Source organism: Xenopus laevis, chromosome 6L (assembly GCF_017654675.1).
Source record: "Xenopus laevis strain J_2021 chromosome 6L, Xenopus_laevis_v10.1, whole genome shotgun sequence".
NCBI classification, from domain to species: domain Eukaryota; kingdom Metazoa; phylum Chordata; class Amphibia; order Anura; family Pipidae; genus Xenopus; species Xenopus laevis.
In genome coordinates, this window is record NC_054381.1 from 8265998 (window position 1) to 8284676 (window position 18679).

Below are 18679 nucleotides of genomic sequence, written 5' to 3' on the forward strand. Positions count from 1 at the left end.
TGCTAAGATGAACACCCAAAAACAAAGGCTGCTCAAGAGTCACGTGGTGAGGGTTATTTATCATTATCAATATGTAGCTTGGATATTATGGAAAAAGCTCCACTGTGTTTTCTGTCCCATACAAGAAAATTATTATTATCATTATTATTATTATAGATACAACTACCCTTGCCTCCATCTAAATCTCCCATTTCTTGTCTAACAAATATCAAGGAAAACATTCTCACTCCAGACAACCATACAAGGGATGCAACGTATAATAAGAATAGGTGTTCTTTCAGCAGTTTATAAGATATGATACTGAGAGATAGCGGCCAAAACCATTGTCCAAACCAATTCCCCAATATTGGTGAAGAGACTATAGTAAGAGAAAAGGGATTGAAGCCACAAGTTGGGCAGGAGATACAGAGAGGAAGGCCCAGTTGACCAGTGTTTTGATAATCTTCGCTAGAGGAAGAGACCTCCATGATTGTGAGAGAGGGAAGAAAGTTGGTACTCAACTTGACATCTCCAACTAGGGTCCACTGTCCTTGCCCATCAAGTATTGCATTGGTTTAACTTTCAAGACAAAAGCCAATGAGAACTCTGATTTACGCGGTTAATATTTATCTAGTGTGTGTTGGGACAGCGTCAATCAATCTTCATAACTTGAGTGAAAACGTAGAGTTGGGTTGAAGAACATCAAGTCCTTATCTTTAGATATTTCCTTTATTTTAGTAGGAACCTACATGTTGTCCTGGAAGTCAATCAGGGTTATGCGCAAACTCTGGGAGGCTGATCTATCAACATTCTCATTATAGTGGTTTTAGAGGTTTTTTAACCATGAATAAATTCATATTCTCTAAAACCACAAATACACTCATATTCTCTAAAACCACGAATAAACTCATATTCTCTAAAACCACGAATAAACTCATATTCTCTAAAACCACGAATAAACTCATATTCTCTAAAACCAGGAATGCCATGTAATTCATTAGAAGATCCAAATATAAAAAGCATGAAAAAAAAAAAAAAAGCTGAATGATGCACTAAAACATCCGGAAACCTCAAAAACCTCTAAAAATGTTGGGTTTTCTGACAATTAATAGCAAAACAAAATCATAAAGCCTCTAAAAGTCCGAATGGCTAAAAAAAAAGGTCCAGTATGATCAGTGCTGCTCCCATTGGCTTCCATAGGACCTCAGCTGCTTTTATTTGCTGAAATTTTGTATTCGAGATTTTCGTGGTTTTTACACTTAATAAATCTTGAGATTTTAGAGAAATTAAAATACATAAAGTTTTAAGCTAAATGTACGATTTGTGGAAAAAAAAAAAAAAGGAAATCAGAATATTAGTGAATAGGCCCCATAGAGACCCATTTATCAACATTCTCATTTTAGTGGTTTTAGAGATTTTTAAAACTACGATTAAAATCCATTTCTCTAAAATTACGAATGCCTTGTCATTTATTAAAAGATAAAGAATAAAAATGGGAACAGAATGCTAAATGATGCACTAGAAAATATGGTAACCTCGAAACTTCCATAAAACCTCAACGGCTCAACTGTTTTAGAGTTTTTTGTGATTTTAACACCTTATAAAACTAAAATTTTTGAAGTTTTAGAGAGGTTCAAAAAAAAACACAATTTTTTTTTAAAAAAACCCCGTGATTTGTGAAAAAAACTAGAATTTTTTTTCTTTAAACTCAAATTTTTCCGAGATTTCTTAAAACCCGATGTAGCCAAAAGCCCGAATCCTAAAATCTGCTTTCTCGTACCTGCCGAGGTTGTATATAAGTCAATGGCAGAGATCCTTATCCTATTTGGAAGTTTCTGTAGTCTGCGCTGGAATTTTGGGCTTTTCAGGCAAAAATCTTAAAAATTCGGGCTTTTAGGGAAAAAGCTGGGAAAAATTTGTGATTCGGGAAAAAAAACTCAATTTGCTCGATTTTATAAAGTTTTTACCCAAACTTATTACATTGAGCTTTTTTTAATAATAAATAAGGTAAAATCGGGTACAGGTATGGGATTCATTAGCCGGAAACCCGTTATCCAGAATAGTCAGAATTACAGAGAGATTGTCTCCCATAGACTCCATTATAATTAAATAATCCAAATTTTTACAAAATGATTTTCTTTTTCTGTGTAATAATAAAACAGTAACTTGTACTTGATCCCAACTAAGATATAATTAATTCTTATTGGAGGCAAAACCAGTCTATTGGGTTTATTTAATGTTTATATGATTTTCTAGTCAACTTAAGATATGAAGATTCATATTTCAGAAAGATCTGTTATCTGGAAAACCACAGGTCCTGGGCATTCTGGATAACAGGTCCCATGCCTGTGCTATGTTAAACCCTTAAACTGTTAATTCCCAGTGTTTGCTCTAGTTGCTTTTCTCTGTGCTAGTAGGAGGGATAATGGGGCCATTGGAACAAGCTGTATTTAATAAAACATGTTGTAAGTGGTGAATGTGGGAGGAATTTTGTGGTTGATGAAAGTAGTTTCTGATGACAAAATTATTCAGTGCAATATTATCTACTCAATGAATGGCAAAGACTATTGCATAATGGGGTGCTGACAGACACATGGTAGCTGTGGTTTCCTAAATAAAATATTGCAGAACAACAACACACCTACATTTTATTTTAATAAATGAGACATTTTAAGCAATATAAAAGCAGGAGCGGCATTTTGCTGCAGGACTAGTAACCCATAGCAACCTGATGTTTTAATTGGTTGATAATTGGTTGTAATGGGTGGCATTTACACAGAGTAACATAACCTGGTATTAGAACACATCTACTCAGAGTACATAACACTATATATAACCTAGTACTAGGACCTATATACACAGAGTACATAACCTGGTACCTGAACACTAGGGATGTAGCGAACTGTTCTGCTGCGAACTAGTTCGCGCGAACTTCGACCGTTCGCGTCCGCCGAATGTTCGCGAACGTTTGGGAACGTTCGCATTTTGAGTTCGCGTTCGATTCGAATACAAGTCGTTCGACCATTCGACCATTCGAATTCCTTCGACCGCTAAAAATCGAACGATTTCCATTGGTTCGAACGATTGTAAGCATTCGATCGAATGAAAAGCATTCGATCGAATGGCTTCGATCGTTCGATTCGAATGAAAATCGTTCGATCGAATGATTAAAATCCTTCGATCGTTCGAATCGAACGATTTTAGCGGGTGTTCGAAGTTCGCGAACTGTCCATGAACGTTCGCATTTTTTGCCGGTGTTCGCGAACGGCGTTCGCGAACACCAAATCGGCAGTTCGCTACATCCCTACTGAACACATGTACTCAGAGTACATAACACTATACATAACTTGCTAGTCAGACACATATACTCAGAGTACATAACACTATACATAACTTGCTAGTCAGACACATATACTCAGAGTACATAACACTATACATAACTTGCTAGTAGGACACATATACTCAGAGTACATAGCACTATACATAACTTGCTAGTATGACACATATACTCAGAGTACATAACACTATACATAACTTGCTAGTAGGACACATATACTCAGAGTACATAACACTATACATAACTTGCTAGTAGGACACATATACTCAGAGTACATAACACTATACATAACTTGCTAGTAGGACACATATACTCAGAGTACATAACACTATACATAACTTGCTAGTAGGACACATATACTCAGAGTACATAACACTATACATAACTTGCTAGTCAGACACATATGCTCAGAGTACATAACACTATACATAACTTGCTAGTCAGACACATATACTCAGAGTACATAACACTATACATAACTTGCTAGTAGGACACATATACTCAGAGTACATAGCACTATACATAACTTGCTAGTATGACACATATACTCAGAGTACATAACACTATACATAACTTGCTAGTAGGACACATATACTCAGAGTACATAACACTATACATAACTTGCTAGTAGGACACATATACTCAGAGTACATAACACTATACATAACTTGCTAGTAGGACACATATACTCAGAGTACATAACACTATACATAACTTGCTAGTAGGACACATATACTCAGAGTACATAACACTATACATAACTTACTAGTAGGACACATATACTCAGAATACATAACACTATACATAACTTGCTAGTAGGACACATATACTCAGAGTACATAACACTATGCATAACTTGCTAGTAGGACACATATAATCAGAGTACATAACACTATACATAACTTGCTAGCAGGACACATATACTCAGAGTACATAACACTATACATAACTTGCTAGTAGGACACATATACTCAGAGTACTTAACACTATACATAACTTGCTAGCAGGACACATATACTCAGAGTACATAACACTATACATAACTTGCTAGTCAGACACATATACTCAGAGTAGATAACACTATACATAACTTACTAGTAGGACACATATACTCAGAGTACATAACACTATACATAACTTGCTAGTAGGACACATATACTCAGAGTACTTAACACTATACATAACTTGCTAGCAGGACACATATACTCAGAGTACATAACACTATACATAACTTGCTAGTCAGACACATATACTCAGAGTAGATAACACTATACATAACGTACTAGTAGGACACATATACTCACAGTACATAACTATACATAACTTACTAGTAGGACACATCTACTCATAGTACATAACACTATACATAACTTACTAGTAGGACACATCTGCATAGTAGTACATAATACTATTTGTAACCTGCCATTGTGATGGATTTACTCCGAGTGCATAACACTATTCATAGCCTGGTGCTAGGATGTATATGCTCAGAGTACATAATACAATACATAACCTGGTCTTTAGATTTCTAATCAAAGTACAAAAACACTAGACATGTCCTGGCTCCTGGATACATTTACTCAGATGAGCCATAGCCCACTTTAATAAAAAAAAAAAATCTATATATTTTTAAATACTATTAAATTGGGAAAAGCAACTTGTTTATTCGTTTTTTTTTTTTTTGACATATGTGAATTTAAAGATTTACTGACCATTTGGGGATTTTTTCAAACTATTGAAAAATGTCTTGTTATGTGTATCGTCAAACACAGCGAATAGAATCAAAGTGGTTAAATAGAAACAAATAGGAGGGACTATTACCTGCAGAATAACTGCTCTCAATTGTGTGTTTCATCCTGGATGGGATTTGTATAGGAATTACACAAATTGTATTATACTATTGGCCCTGTGATTCATTTATCTGAACTGTAACTTTTTAACACAAACCACACAATCTGCATGAAATCCACTGGCCGGAGGAGCGTGCGGCGTCTCACCCCGGGCTCATCACACATTCACGGCAAGTTGTGCGTCTGTACGAGGAACACAGCCAAGTGCTACCGTGGGAGCTAGCCCCCCGAACAATAGCAAACAGTAGGGGGAGCTAATTAGCATCCCATTGTTCAGCAGGATTCTTCATTTCCAATGAGCTCTGAGGGGTATCAGAATAAAACAAGACACCCACACACACAGGGACCTGAAAGGAAGTTGAGGGTAGACAATGTCATTTATCCTGCTACATTTTTTTTCCTTCCACCATTCAATTATAAGTATGAAATCCTTCTTTATTCCCCTCTAACACGAAAGCTGACTTAAACATCAATACAAAAAGACTTTATGGACAAAGGGAAAACTCAGAGACCTGTTGGGTATGTGAGCGATATAGACTCTCGTGTATTGTCTACAATATAAAGTTAATATATCCAGTGTCTTATTATAAGTACAGCCTTACTAGAGATAGATAAATAGATGATAGATAGATAGATAGATAGATAGATAGATAGATAGATAATAGATAGCAAGATAGCTAAATAATAGATAATAATAATAAATAGATAGATGATAGATAGATAGATAGATAGATAGATAGATAGATAGATAGAAAGATGATATATAGATGATAGATAGATAGATAGATATTATTATTATTTTTATTAACATGTATTTATATAGCGCCAACATATTGCTTAGCATTGATAGATAGATAGATTGATAGATAGATAGATAGATAGATAGATAGATAGATAGATAGATAGATGATAGATAGATAGACAGACAGACAGACAGACAGACAGACAGACAGACAGACGGATAGATAGATAGATAGATAGATTGATAATTGATAGCTAGATAGACGATAGTGAGAGCTAGACATGATAGATAGATAGATAATAGATAGAGAGAGAGAGAGAGAGAGAGAGAGAGAGAGAGAGAGAGAGAGAGAGAGAGAGAGAGAGAGAGAGAGAGAGAGAGATAGGCAGAGTGATTGTTCACATTAGTAGCTATCTCTGCTCTTGCTGGTAACATTAGTTTTATTACTAGCAGGGAGGTTTTGCTTGTTGCCTAATGAGTCTCTAATGCCTGAACTTGTTTGCAATTACATTAAGAAGTCATGGAAAATCTATAAAATCCTGTAAGGGAGAAAAATAATGTAACATATTGAATATGTTGCCCAGAGATCAAGCCAAGAAAACAGTGTTAGAGCCTTTCTACCTACCAGGAAGTGATAGTATGTAATCATTCCCCGTCCTGTGGCCCTTCATATAGTTATTGTAATAGCCACATTCATTTCCCCTTGGCTACATAACATGAGATGAGACCTTTTCTGTTTCACTTTACGCCTCCTTATAAGTCCCTCAGTTTAAAGGTTTCACCACGGATCTTGCAATACGATATATACCCGGTTGTGAGACAGATTATGACCCAGTAGAGTCAGAGAAGTAGCCGCTTATAAACAGATTAGTAGTCGAAGGCTGAAAAACTCTTGAGGAACTAGAAGGCTTTGCCAAACCAATGTGCCAGCAGTGATGTTAATTACATTTCTTTTTATTTGGTGACAGTTCAACTAGTAAACAGCATGACTTTATGGGCCAGTGCTTGTGGACCTGCTTGCTCACATGGTGATACGAATCGTAAAAATCATGTGTGGCCGCCTATTGCAATCCCCCCACTGCCAGGATGAACAAGTCCTTTCTTTAATGTCTATCTAGAGTATGATGATGTCTCCCATAATAATCACAGCTGGTAGTTTTCTCTCCAGTCGCTTCAAGGAAGTCATAGACGGAGATCAACAAGCAATTCTGATTATTTTTGTAGTTTGATCTCATTGACCTTATCATTTCTCTGCCTGGTAACAACAGGATAGAAAAACCAAAGCAACCAATGAGATTAAAGATCTCTCTCGAAGCCTGGGGAGGGTTCACCACCCAGCACAAAGACATTGTTTTATTGTCAGCTATTACTTAACCAGTCAACCAGAAGACCCAAACGGCGGCTTTGCCAAAGACTAAAACCCATGAAGGTGACATGTTTTAAAGTTCAACAGGGCTCATCCTTGACTAGAATCCTGAAAAGAGTGGGTGGTGTCCCCAAATCCAGGTTATGACCCGTAACCTCTAGAGTAGAATCTGTAACTATTGAGGATGTGTTCGAAGGTCCATCCTTTTGATAAAATGTGTGTTTCACTTTGCTGTGGGAGGCAATCACACAAGTATATCATTGCCTCGCCGGAAAAAAAAGAGGGGCTGTAAAAGAATTGATGGGAGACCTTCGGCCCGCACCCTGCTGAGGTATACTCAGAGCACAATATCTCAGAGACCATGAGATTAGGCTGGAGAGAGAAATGAAAATGCTTTTCCCCATTCACACGCCCTTTAGATTGTTTTATTAAACCATTTGAATAGGGATTTCCCTTTTGGCCGACAACAGGGTCCTTCCAATGCATAGTTCTAGGTTGCTATGACTTAGCTGGTCCTTGCTAATCACTGGTGAGGGTGAAATTCATATAAAATATCTTGGGCCATTGTTGGTTTAATGCAGCGTGACAGTGCCAGCACAAAGAGGGATTCATTCACCCAGCAGGTAATAAGGACCATTTGCCATACCAACCAGGCAGAGTGAAAGGGGGGGCTGTCACATGTGATCAGGCCACTGAGATACGGCCTCACATTCCATTCTCAGGTGGGTTTGGGGCAATCCTATTGTTAGGGAAGTTTTCTGTCAATCCCAGATTGCGGTTTTGACTTGACACTAGCAGATATTTCATTGATTGAGGGATTACATTCTGAACCTTTTCACCTTTTTTTTTTTTATGGCCAACGTTCTATATATTATTTTAAATCTCATTAGCATTTGTTGTGTTCCGTTGCAAAGGGAGATAGAAAAAAATAAATCAGTGACCCCTCTCAACTTTTTCCAGTTGTTCTTTTCCATGTTGAGATAATACGTTGGAGCCATTTTGCCATATGTATTGTTGGCGTTGTGCTGGAATTTTTTACTGCTCTCTTTTTGCACAAGGTGTCCCAGTATGTGAGAGCTCCCTTACCCAAATTTAGGTGAAATTAAGGAAAACAAATATTATCTTAAGCTTGTCATTCAAGTTCTTTGACAGTTGTGCCAAAAAGCAAATAATTTCCTTGCCGTACTCCACTAACAACACTAGTCCAATCAGAAAACGTTCCATTTACCATCACTATTTGTAATCCATCCTTCAGCCAGTTCTCTAATTACAAATACTATGTTCCAGGACAATATTCCTTAATTCAACCATTGACATTCTGCTTTAGCAAAGTCCAAATAAATCACATCCACTGCCACTGCAAAATCAAGGTTCCTGTTCATCTCCTCATAAAAGGCAATAAAATTTGTTTGGAAAGATTGGTTACACATAAAACCATGCTGGCACAAACTCATAGTATTATAATTTGAAATGAAGTCAACTATTTTATCCCTTAATACCCCTTCAAAAAGTTTTTCTACTACTGATGTCAGACTAACTGACCTATAGTTTTGAGGCGGAGAACAGGATCCCACATTTGCAATCATCAGTCTCTCTGCACCATGAAAGACCTCAATGATTCCTGAAGTAAAGAGGGTTGGCAATCACATAACTAAGCTATTTAGTACCCTGGGATGAATACCATCTGGTCCTGGATTATTTATGTTTACGTGTAATAGTCTCTTTTGATTTTCCCCTTGCATGAACCATGCATCATTTGTTGAATTAATAGAATTGGGACTATTTATAAGGAAATCTTCATTACTTGGTTCCTCATTTGTGGAGGCAGATGGAAAAATAATCGTTCAGAATCTCTGCTTTGTCTCATTTCTCAACAACCAACTGGCCCCCTTCTGACAAAAATGGCCCACCAACTTTTTTACTATTTACATATTTAAAAAAAATAATTTGGCTTACCTTTATTCCTAGCTGCAGTGCCCTTTTCTATATTGATTTAAGCTTATCTGATTTTTTCTTTTTTGAATGATGTATTGGCCTCCTTATACCTGACAAATGTTTCAGTTGTCCCGGCTACTTGAAAGCTTTAAAAGCAGGTCTCCTCTTATCAACCTTGACACCAACAATTCTGTCAAACCACAACGGTTTTGCTTTGCAATGATGTTTCTTGCTTACAAGTGGAATATACTGACATGTTTATTTATTAAGCAGCATTTTAAAGACATCCCATTTTTCTTCGGTGTTTAACCCTGTGAAAAGCCTTTCCCAGTTAATATGTTGCAGAGATGCCCTTATACTGTCAAAGTTTGTCTAAAGTTTAGTGTTTTAGTTTGTCCCTTATAGTTCTTTCTGCAACATAATCTCAAGGTAGACCATTTTATGATCACTATTCCCTAAATGAGTTCAGTATTATTAGTTATTACCAGGTCCAAAAGAGAGTCATTCCTAGTAGGTTCTTGAACTAACTGAAATGATAATTGTCCAGTCAGTGTCTGGATAATTAAAGTCATCCATAATAACTTAACCTAGTTTTTAAAGCGGAAGTAAAGTCTAAAATAGAATAAGGCTAGAAATGCTGTATTTTGTATACTAAACATAAACATGAACTTACTGCACCACAAGCCTAATCAAACAAATGATTTCTGCTTTCAAAGTTGGCCACAGGGGGTCACCATCTTGTAACTTTGTTATACATCTTTGCAAGACCAAGACTGTGCACATACTCAGTGTGATCTGGGCTGCTTAGGGATCATCATAAATTATCAAAACAACACACATTAAATCATATCTGTAAGAACCCGATACAGCAAGACTGATTAATAATCAGAATATACAGACTGAACTGGGTCCTGTGTTATCATTTAATCTAATGTGGATTTTATAGTTTTTATATTGTTTAATACAAACTTTCTCCAACTTTGTAGAACCAGTTGCTGCAGCAAAATAATCCTCCAAATCGAATCCCAGTTTATCTGTTTAAATCTGGCTCCATGATCCCTGCAGCTGGATTTGGAAACAGTAAAGGGGACGTAAAGGCAAAAATAAAATCCGATACAAATCTCTACACAGTCACCGACTGCTCTACAGGGAAACAAACAAAGCTGCTTGAGTTCCACATGGCTGGGAAGTAAGGTGGGGGCTCCCCCTGCTGTTCATAAGTATGATTGTTTCCCTGCAGAGCAGTTAGGGACCATCTGACAATTCCTATCCACAGCAGTAAATGAAGGGGGAATTTCAGTGCATACAGTACAGTACACGTTTTTTGTATATTGGAGATAGGTTTCTTTTTAGTATGATATAGAAAGGCCAATTCTAAGCACATTTTTCAATTGATTTTCATTGTTTATTTTTTATAATTATTTATTTTCTTTTTCTTCTGACTCTTTCAAATGGGCGTCGCTCACCCCTTCTATAAAGTAAATGCTCTGCAAGGCTACAAATGTATTGTTATTGTTATACCTGTCAGAATGGAAACCTCAGAGTTCTATAGTTACATTTACCTTGTTAGTCACGCTGATATATTTTGGCTCCAAAAAACGACAATGAATTAATCACAAAGCCTTATGTATAGGGGAAGTGGCACAGCATCAACGACATTTCCTTTCAGCATATCCCTTAGCTTCCAAAATATCTGTCTGCACTGCAGATTTGGGTGTTAATTGATAGAACATGAAGCAAAAGTACATTGTATTCTTCATTCAATTGTGGTTTCGGGATTAAAATAAAATTATGATGTAAGGTAGGTTTTTAAAAATACATGGAATTTTTTTTGACTTCCTAAACACTTGGTTGAGTAATTTATTTTGCAGTCATCTTAAAATATTTACCTGAACTATTCTTGACTTTTGCTTTACGGTCTGCACTCAGATACTTGCTTGTTCATTAAATCATACATTTGTGTATATAAATAGGTTAATAGTAACCAATGCTTCTTAAAGTGACAACACTATTATGTCTATATACTAATTATTTGGTTGAAGTGGAGTTTATCACTGTGCATGACCTACTCAAAACAAAAGTGCCATCTCAAGAACTTGAACAACTCAAGGCATTGACACTTGCAACCAGAAAACTGAACTTCCAGTTATCATTGAAGGAACATGTCATCCAAGATTGTAGATACATAGACAGATACATAGAGAAATAGATAGGATTTACAAAGCTGTAACTAAAGTACAGACAATCCAAGTGGATCTCAATTGGTCCCAAAATGGTATCACACTCCAAAGTTGCTAATTAACAGCAAAACGATATTTCATCCTATTTTACTAAATGGGTTACCTTTATCTCTGTAGAAGTTACAGACGTTATTAGGGGTCAAACCCCTGAATCCTTCGTGAAAGATTTGGCCGAATACCAAACTCAAACCGAATCCTAATTTGCATATGCAAATTAGGGATGGGAAGGGGAAAACATTTTTAATTCCTTGTTTTATGACAATTTGTGCAAATTAGGATTCAGTTCGGCCAGGCAGAATCCCAATCCTGCCGAAAAAGGCAAAATCCTGTCCGAATCCCAAACTGAATCGTGGATTCGGCGCATCCACCTTGTTTCTTCTCTGGGTTCACAGTGTCAAACCCTCACCAAGGGTTTGAGAAAGGGTCCTGAAACCTCATATGTATTTTTGTATGCAAATGGACCTTTGCATATTCAAAGAGTGTTAGTGACTTTGGTCTTGTATATATATATATTTTAGTAAAGAATGTTGCACTCAAAGGTGTTAACAAAACAAAACAAAACTGTTAAACGTTTCAATGCTTTAGTCACATAAAGGGGCAGATTTACATATGGTCGAATATCGACGTTTAATTAACCCTCGGTAAATCCTTCGACATCGAATTAGTTTGATCGAACGATCGATTCAAAGGATTTTAATCAATCCATCAAACGATTTTTCTATGACCAAAAAAACCTTAGAAAGCCTATGGGGACCTTCCCCATAGGCTAACATTGAGGTTCGGTAGGTGTTAGGTGGCGAAGTAGGGGGTCAAAGTTTTTTTTTTACAAAAGACAGTACTTCGACTATCAAATGGTCAAATATTCGAACGATTTTTAGTTTGAATAGTTTGATTCAAAGTCGTAGTCGAAGTAGCCAATTCGATGGTCGAAGTAGCCAAAAAAACATTCGAAATTCGAAGTTTTTTTTATTCTATTCCTTCATTCGAGCAAAGTAATTGTGCCCCAAAGTATATATACATTTATACATATAAAATATTAGTTGTCCTTAAAAACCTTTACCATAAAGCTTACGTCCCCTCCCACCACATCTTATTCATGGAATGCAATAAAAAAAATGTAATCCCAGTGCAGATATTTATTCAGTTTGACTTTATCCGATTTATCTACTCAACCCCATCCTGCCGGAATAACTTACAGAATATTGGCAGGGACAAGGATGTGTTTCATCTAAACCAATACTGAAAGTTTCTTCTCTGGATCATGTTCTGATGTGTTTTCCTTTCTCACATTTCACTAGGAAAATATTTACCAATTTGTATGAATGTGTTAGTTGCCAACTGTTTTGGTTGCATTCTGGGGGATCAGATTCTGGGCTATGTGATAATCATTTCAAGTGTATTAGCTTCCAAAAAATGGACTTCTGCTTTATGTTTGAATGATCTGGTTACATTACTCGGAGGCAGATTTGATCAAATCAAAGTTTCAAATTTTTTTTCTATTCTAAGGAAAAACTAGTAAATCTCAAATTTGTGTTTATTTATTAAAAAGATGTAATTAAAAAAACTCAATTGTGTAAAATAACTTGAACACAGTGGAATTGCATTCTACCCATCATTTTCAAGAGTCTAGTAAATTTCAAATTAAACTTGAATGAAATAAATCTTGAAGTTTAACATAGCTCTCATTGACTCCTACATGCTTTTGAAAATTTCAGTTTTGGAAACTTGAATTCACGATTTATTCTGCAAATAAACTGAAATTCTAATGTTGATAAACTACCCCTCTATTTTTCACCAGGCAGCATTATTTTAAAAATATACTTAAAAGCGAGTTATTTTATTTTTGCATCTATTTTAAGTATTCCAAATGTTTCTTTCCAAGAATTTAAATCAAACAGAAGCTGAGAAGAAGAAAAAAATGATAATGGTTTTACTAAATATATTTATTATAACAATTTATAATATATTATATAAACAATAAAGAATATGTAATACACAATACTATTCCTAATACTTTTGCAGTGGCTTGACTGACTATAAATTCTATTTCTATTAATTATGATTAAAAAACATTGTTAATTAATTTCAATTTTTTTAATCATAATTAATAGAAATAGAATTTAAAGTCAGTCAAGCCACTGCAAAAGTATTAGGCATAGTATTGTGTATTACATATTCTTTATTGTTTGTATAATATATTATAAATTGTAATAATAAATATATTTAGTAAAACCATTATCATTTTTATCTTCTTCTCATCTTCTGTTTGATTTTAATTCTTGGAAAGAAAAAATGTAAATATAAAATAAAAGTATAATCGTACTTTTAGTTTATATTTACATTTTTTAAATATTTATTTACTGTATTAAATGTTTATTTAGATAAACATATCAAAATTAGCAACTTAAAAGAATTTCCGGTTTTAGAAACTTGATATTAAAATTAGGTTTTAAATCTTTTTTAGATTTTAAAAAGAAAGATGAAATCTAAAAATGAAAGTAAACATAATATTGAATAAATGAATCTTCTATTTTTTTTACGGATTTCATGGAACAGTGCTTAAAAATATTTCTATGCCTTGATAGTATTATAAGTTATACAGAGTGATAGACTTAATAGGACAAACATCTTCTGCGTTGAGCGCCCAGTCTTGGTATTGCATGTACTAACCACCTTGAAATGCTATCGCTCACTGCAAAGTCGAATTTATTTAATTTCTTGATTCACAGCCACAAGAGAGTCATCCTTTGTTCATGCCATAGCCTCAGCTGGAGTTGCATTTGCTGTAACCAGATCTTGCGCTGAGGGATCTGCTACCATCTGCGGCTGTGATACCCATCACAAAGGACCTCCTGGGGAAGGCTGGAAGTGGGGAGGCTGCAGTGAAGATATGGATTTTGGAAGCATGGTGTCTCGAGAATTTGCAGATGCACGAGAGAACAGGCCAGATGCCCGATCAGCAATGAACAGGCACAACAATGAAGCCGGCAGAACAGTAAGATATTTTTTTACTTATTAAGTTCATATTTTGAGACACTCCATCTACTTTTCTTTAGACAATATCATTTGAGAAACCAATGATGAAAGCAGAACTTCCATGATACTCAGGTCTGCACCCACAAACTCTTTGTATTTTTGTAAACGTTATAAATCAGCTTTTATCTAAATGACAAACTGGTAGTGTTGAGTAGACTCTATGAATGGACATATATAAAGTAAATGCCTCATAAATGATGATTTTGTAGTCTTCCTTTCTGACTAATTCATTATTTCTTTTAAAATATTGGTCATATAAATAGAAACATTACAAAAAGGCAAAAGAGTAAAATATTTTCTAATTTATTTATCATAACAATCAGCCAGATTGTTTGGTGGGTTTATGGAATTTAATATAAAACTGTAATTAGGCATGTTTATTTTTTGTATTGCCTGATATTATAAATGTGTTCTTGAGATTTTAAATTAAAAAATGTAAAGAGATTTAAAGATGCTTGCAATCTGCGTTTGTTGTATTTACAGATGATTGTGTGTTTAAGTGAAATATTATTATTAAATATTGGAGTGATTAAGTGAAATATTAAAAATTAAATATCAAACACAAAAGGAAAATTGCAACTGAATGCTGCCTTGTAGAATAAAATATGTTTTTGTTTATTTATTACTGGACTTTGATTATTCACCCAAAAAATGATTGTTGTGTAGCAAGTAGGCATCTACTTAACACTTATTAAGTGCAGCATCATACAAGTTAGGTAAATAAGTTAAACAAAATATTAGAAATGACTTTAAGGGCATTATCTTCTGATGAAATCAGAATTCTGGTCATGAAGGTCAACCTGAATAATGACTTGCGAAAAAGAAGCATGTGAGGTCATACCAATATTCTATATATGAGTTACCTTACGGGATCATATCCCAGATCACTCCCAGATCCACCAAATTGCTTAAAAATATAGGGGGTTCTTTAATAAGATTCAATTTGTGTTTTCCTCGAAAATTCCCTTGAACCATTTGAAGATATTAACAGCCTGCATGATGTTTGAGGTTTTTTTGGAGGATTTTTACCAAAAACTCAAAAATTCAAGCAATTCTCGTTTTTTCCCTGGGAAAACTTGGTTAATTCAAGTTTTTGGGTTTCGCAACTGGAACTCGCAGAATTTAGATACCATTCGAGTTCATTTGAGGTATTAAAAACTCTAAAATTTGACCTTTGCTAAAAAAAAACATAAAGTTGTACACCTTATGTTAAACTGTTTGGTGGAAGACCTGTTTCCAAAACTAACCAACCATTCTCTATATGTTTAAAGCCCCTTGAGTATTCATGAGTTGTTCATTAAACTTAGAAACTACTTAATAATATTTAGGGATGCACCGAATCCAGGACTCACCTTTTTCAGCAGGATTCGGCCAAATCCTTGTGCCTGGCCGAACCGAATCCTAATCATAATTTGCATATGTAAATTAGGGACAGAAAGGGAAGTAAACTAGGAAGTAAAAAAAATGTTTCACTTTTTCTTTTCCTGGCCCTAATTTGCATATACAAATGCATATGCAAATTAGGATTCAGTTCTTTTATGAAGGATTTGGGGATTTGCTGAATCCCAAATATTGAATTAGGTGCATCCCTAGTAATAATGTATGTTTTAAATAAAAGCCAGGGTTAATTTATTCAGTAGAGATTATTGTTTATAACTATAAAATATAAATGTTTTTCTGGTGTTTGTAGAAGTTTCTGTCTCATCAGAGCCTTTACGTGAATGATAGATATAGTAACTGAATATTTACTTCTGGAAATTGTCGAAACTAACACTATTTTTCGTTTTCAGTCAATCTTAGATCACAGGCATCTTAAATGCAAATGTCATGGATTGTCTGGAAGCTGCGAAGTTAAGACGTGCTGGTGGTCCCAGCCAGACTTCAGGGTGATTGGCGACTATCTTAAGGATAAATACGACAGTGCTTCTGAAATGGTGGTAGAAAAACATCGAGAGTCCCGGGGATGGGTTGAAACCCTGAGGCCCAAATACACATTCTTTAAGCCACCTACAGAGAGAGATTTGATTTACTATGAGAGCTCTCCCAATTTTTGTGAGCCCAATCCAGAAACTGGATCTTTTGGAACCCGCGATAGGGTGTGCAATGTATCATCTCATGGAATAGATGGCTGTGATCTTTTATGTTGCGGTCGAGGACACAATACAAGGACTGAGAAAAGGAAAGAAAAATGTCACTGCATCTTCCACTGGTGTTGCTACGTCAGCTGTCAAGAATGTATAAGGGTATATGATGTTCACACCTGCAAATAATCGTCTATTCCTAAGCCAGGCTCAATCGTAAGACATGACTCAAGGCCTGGTTTTTCAGGCATGGATCAGTAAGACTTTGACTATTGACTGATTGAGTAGAGTTGATGTAAAGGCTTCTTAGAAAGGCTCAATGCAGTTGGAGATTTAAATACAATCTTCACAAACAATACACAGTATATCCCGGTAATTTTGCAGTTCTTGTCATAGGTGTGATGACATGAAGTGAAATGCAAGATAACTGAAACTTCAATAGTACAATATGTAACAGAAGATGTGATTATGCAACGTCAACAGATAATCTACCAATATCGCATTCCAAATAGGTCATTGTTGTGATGTCCTTCAGCAGTTCTCACTGTTTTCGGACTGACAAAGAGAGTCGATGAGGATTTTGTGCAACTTCGGTTGGATATTTAATTTTTCATTAAGCAAAAAAAGGGAACAAAACATTACTGGACAAAACACTCAACAGAAAGATACAACACAATGGACAAGAAGAATTCCAGTTTGGTATTTCTTTCCCCCAGATTTCAGTATGATATGAAATTCACTATTCTAAATTAAAGTACATTTTTTTGTTTGTTTTAAATATTGACACAAAAACCAGCCTTTTGTGAAACCACATCCTTCACTGACATATACTGTTCTGAATTATCTGTGGCTGAGCAGACTGTGTGTGGACAATAACCCTATTGCTTAAATGATTGAGATATGAGTCACGTAATTTCAAAGGATTTGAGTTGGAAACCCGCACTTAATTTCATCACTCCCCATTATTAGTGATGAGCGAAAATTCGCCGGCGTCCATTTTTTTGACACCAGCGTCCGTTTTTTTTTGGACGCCGGCATCAAAAAAATGGACGCCGGTGTCAAAAACGAGACGCAGGCGCCGTTTCGCAAATTTTTTCGCTGTTTCGCAAATTTTGCAGGAAATTTTTTGGCGAAGCAAAACGGCGCAAATTCGCCCATCACTACCCATTATTCTACAGAATTTGAAATAGAAATGGGTCTGACTGCTGGAACAATAAGAAGCCAAATATTCTTAGGATAGATGGTTTTGACAGTATTTATCCCAATTTTCCTGTTTATATCAGTTAGAAGGAAACCAATCAAAGACAACTGTTGGTTGATTCCAAGTCAATTTGCTTCATTTTTAACATTGACGCCACCAAAATCGATCTGAATTTCATGATTCAGGCTGATGTGTTGAGTTGTTTACTGATTCACGGATGATTTGCATATCTTCACTAGCCATATATGGAGTATTTTGTGGCATTCACAAATATATATTGATATTATTATCACATCGTAATATTTTACATTTACCACTGCTTTATTGATGAAAATTGAGGGAAAATTGACCTCCCATGTGCAAAGACCCCTATAAGGGGGCCATTCCTATCTTTTGGGGGGTTATTTATCAAGCTCCGAATTTATCGCAGTATTTCTAAGATAAATATCTGAGCAACTATTTATCATTCAAAAAAATAGTTTGGGCAAACTTCGGACCTTTGCCCGAAAAGTCTGAAGTTTTCAGACTTTTCTGCAAAAACCACAGATTTTTCAGACTTTTCGGCCCAAAATCCCCAAAATCATCGGAGATCGGTACTGACAGCAGCGCAGACACTGGGACCTTCCCCATTGACTAATACAGGACCCGAGAGCTTTGAGATGCCGGGTTTTCGGATTCAGAATTTTCATACCATCGGACTAATAAATAAATCCGGAAAATTCCGATTTTTTTTTTCGGATTTCGGGTATTCAGAGCTTAATAAATAACCCCCTTCATGTCTATATATACACTAGAAATTGACATAACACGGACATCTGGGGGATAAGGGTAGGCACGCAAAGGAGCCAATGAGATTTTATAATGGTTTCCCAACCAGAATGATCTATGTCATGCTTCTTAGTGACAGTTCAT

The 18679-nt window shown here is 35.6% G+C and overlaps 1 protein-coding gene across 1 annotated transcript in view; it reads left to right on the forward strand.

Annotated features, from left to right (window-relative positions):
- The window catches only part of wnt3a.L (Wnt family member 3A L homeolog), a 54751-nt gene extending 37143 nt beyond the window's left edge, over positions 1-17608 (forward strand). The window contains exons 3-4 of the mRNA XM_018267039.2: positions 14179-14444; positions 16276-17608. Coding sequence (XP_018122528.1) covers positions 14179-14444; positions 16276-16755 — 746 coding nt within the window. The 3' untranslated portion in view covers positions 16756-17608. The remainder of the gene's footprint in view (positions 1-14178; positions 14445-16275) is intronic.
- The last annotated feature ends 1071 nt before the right edge of the window (positions 17609-18679 follow it).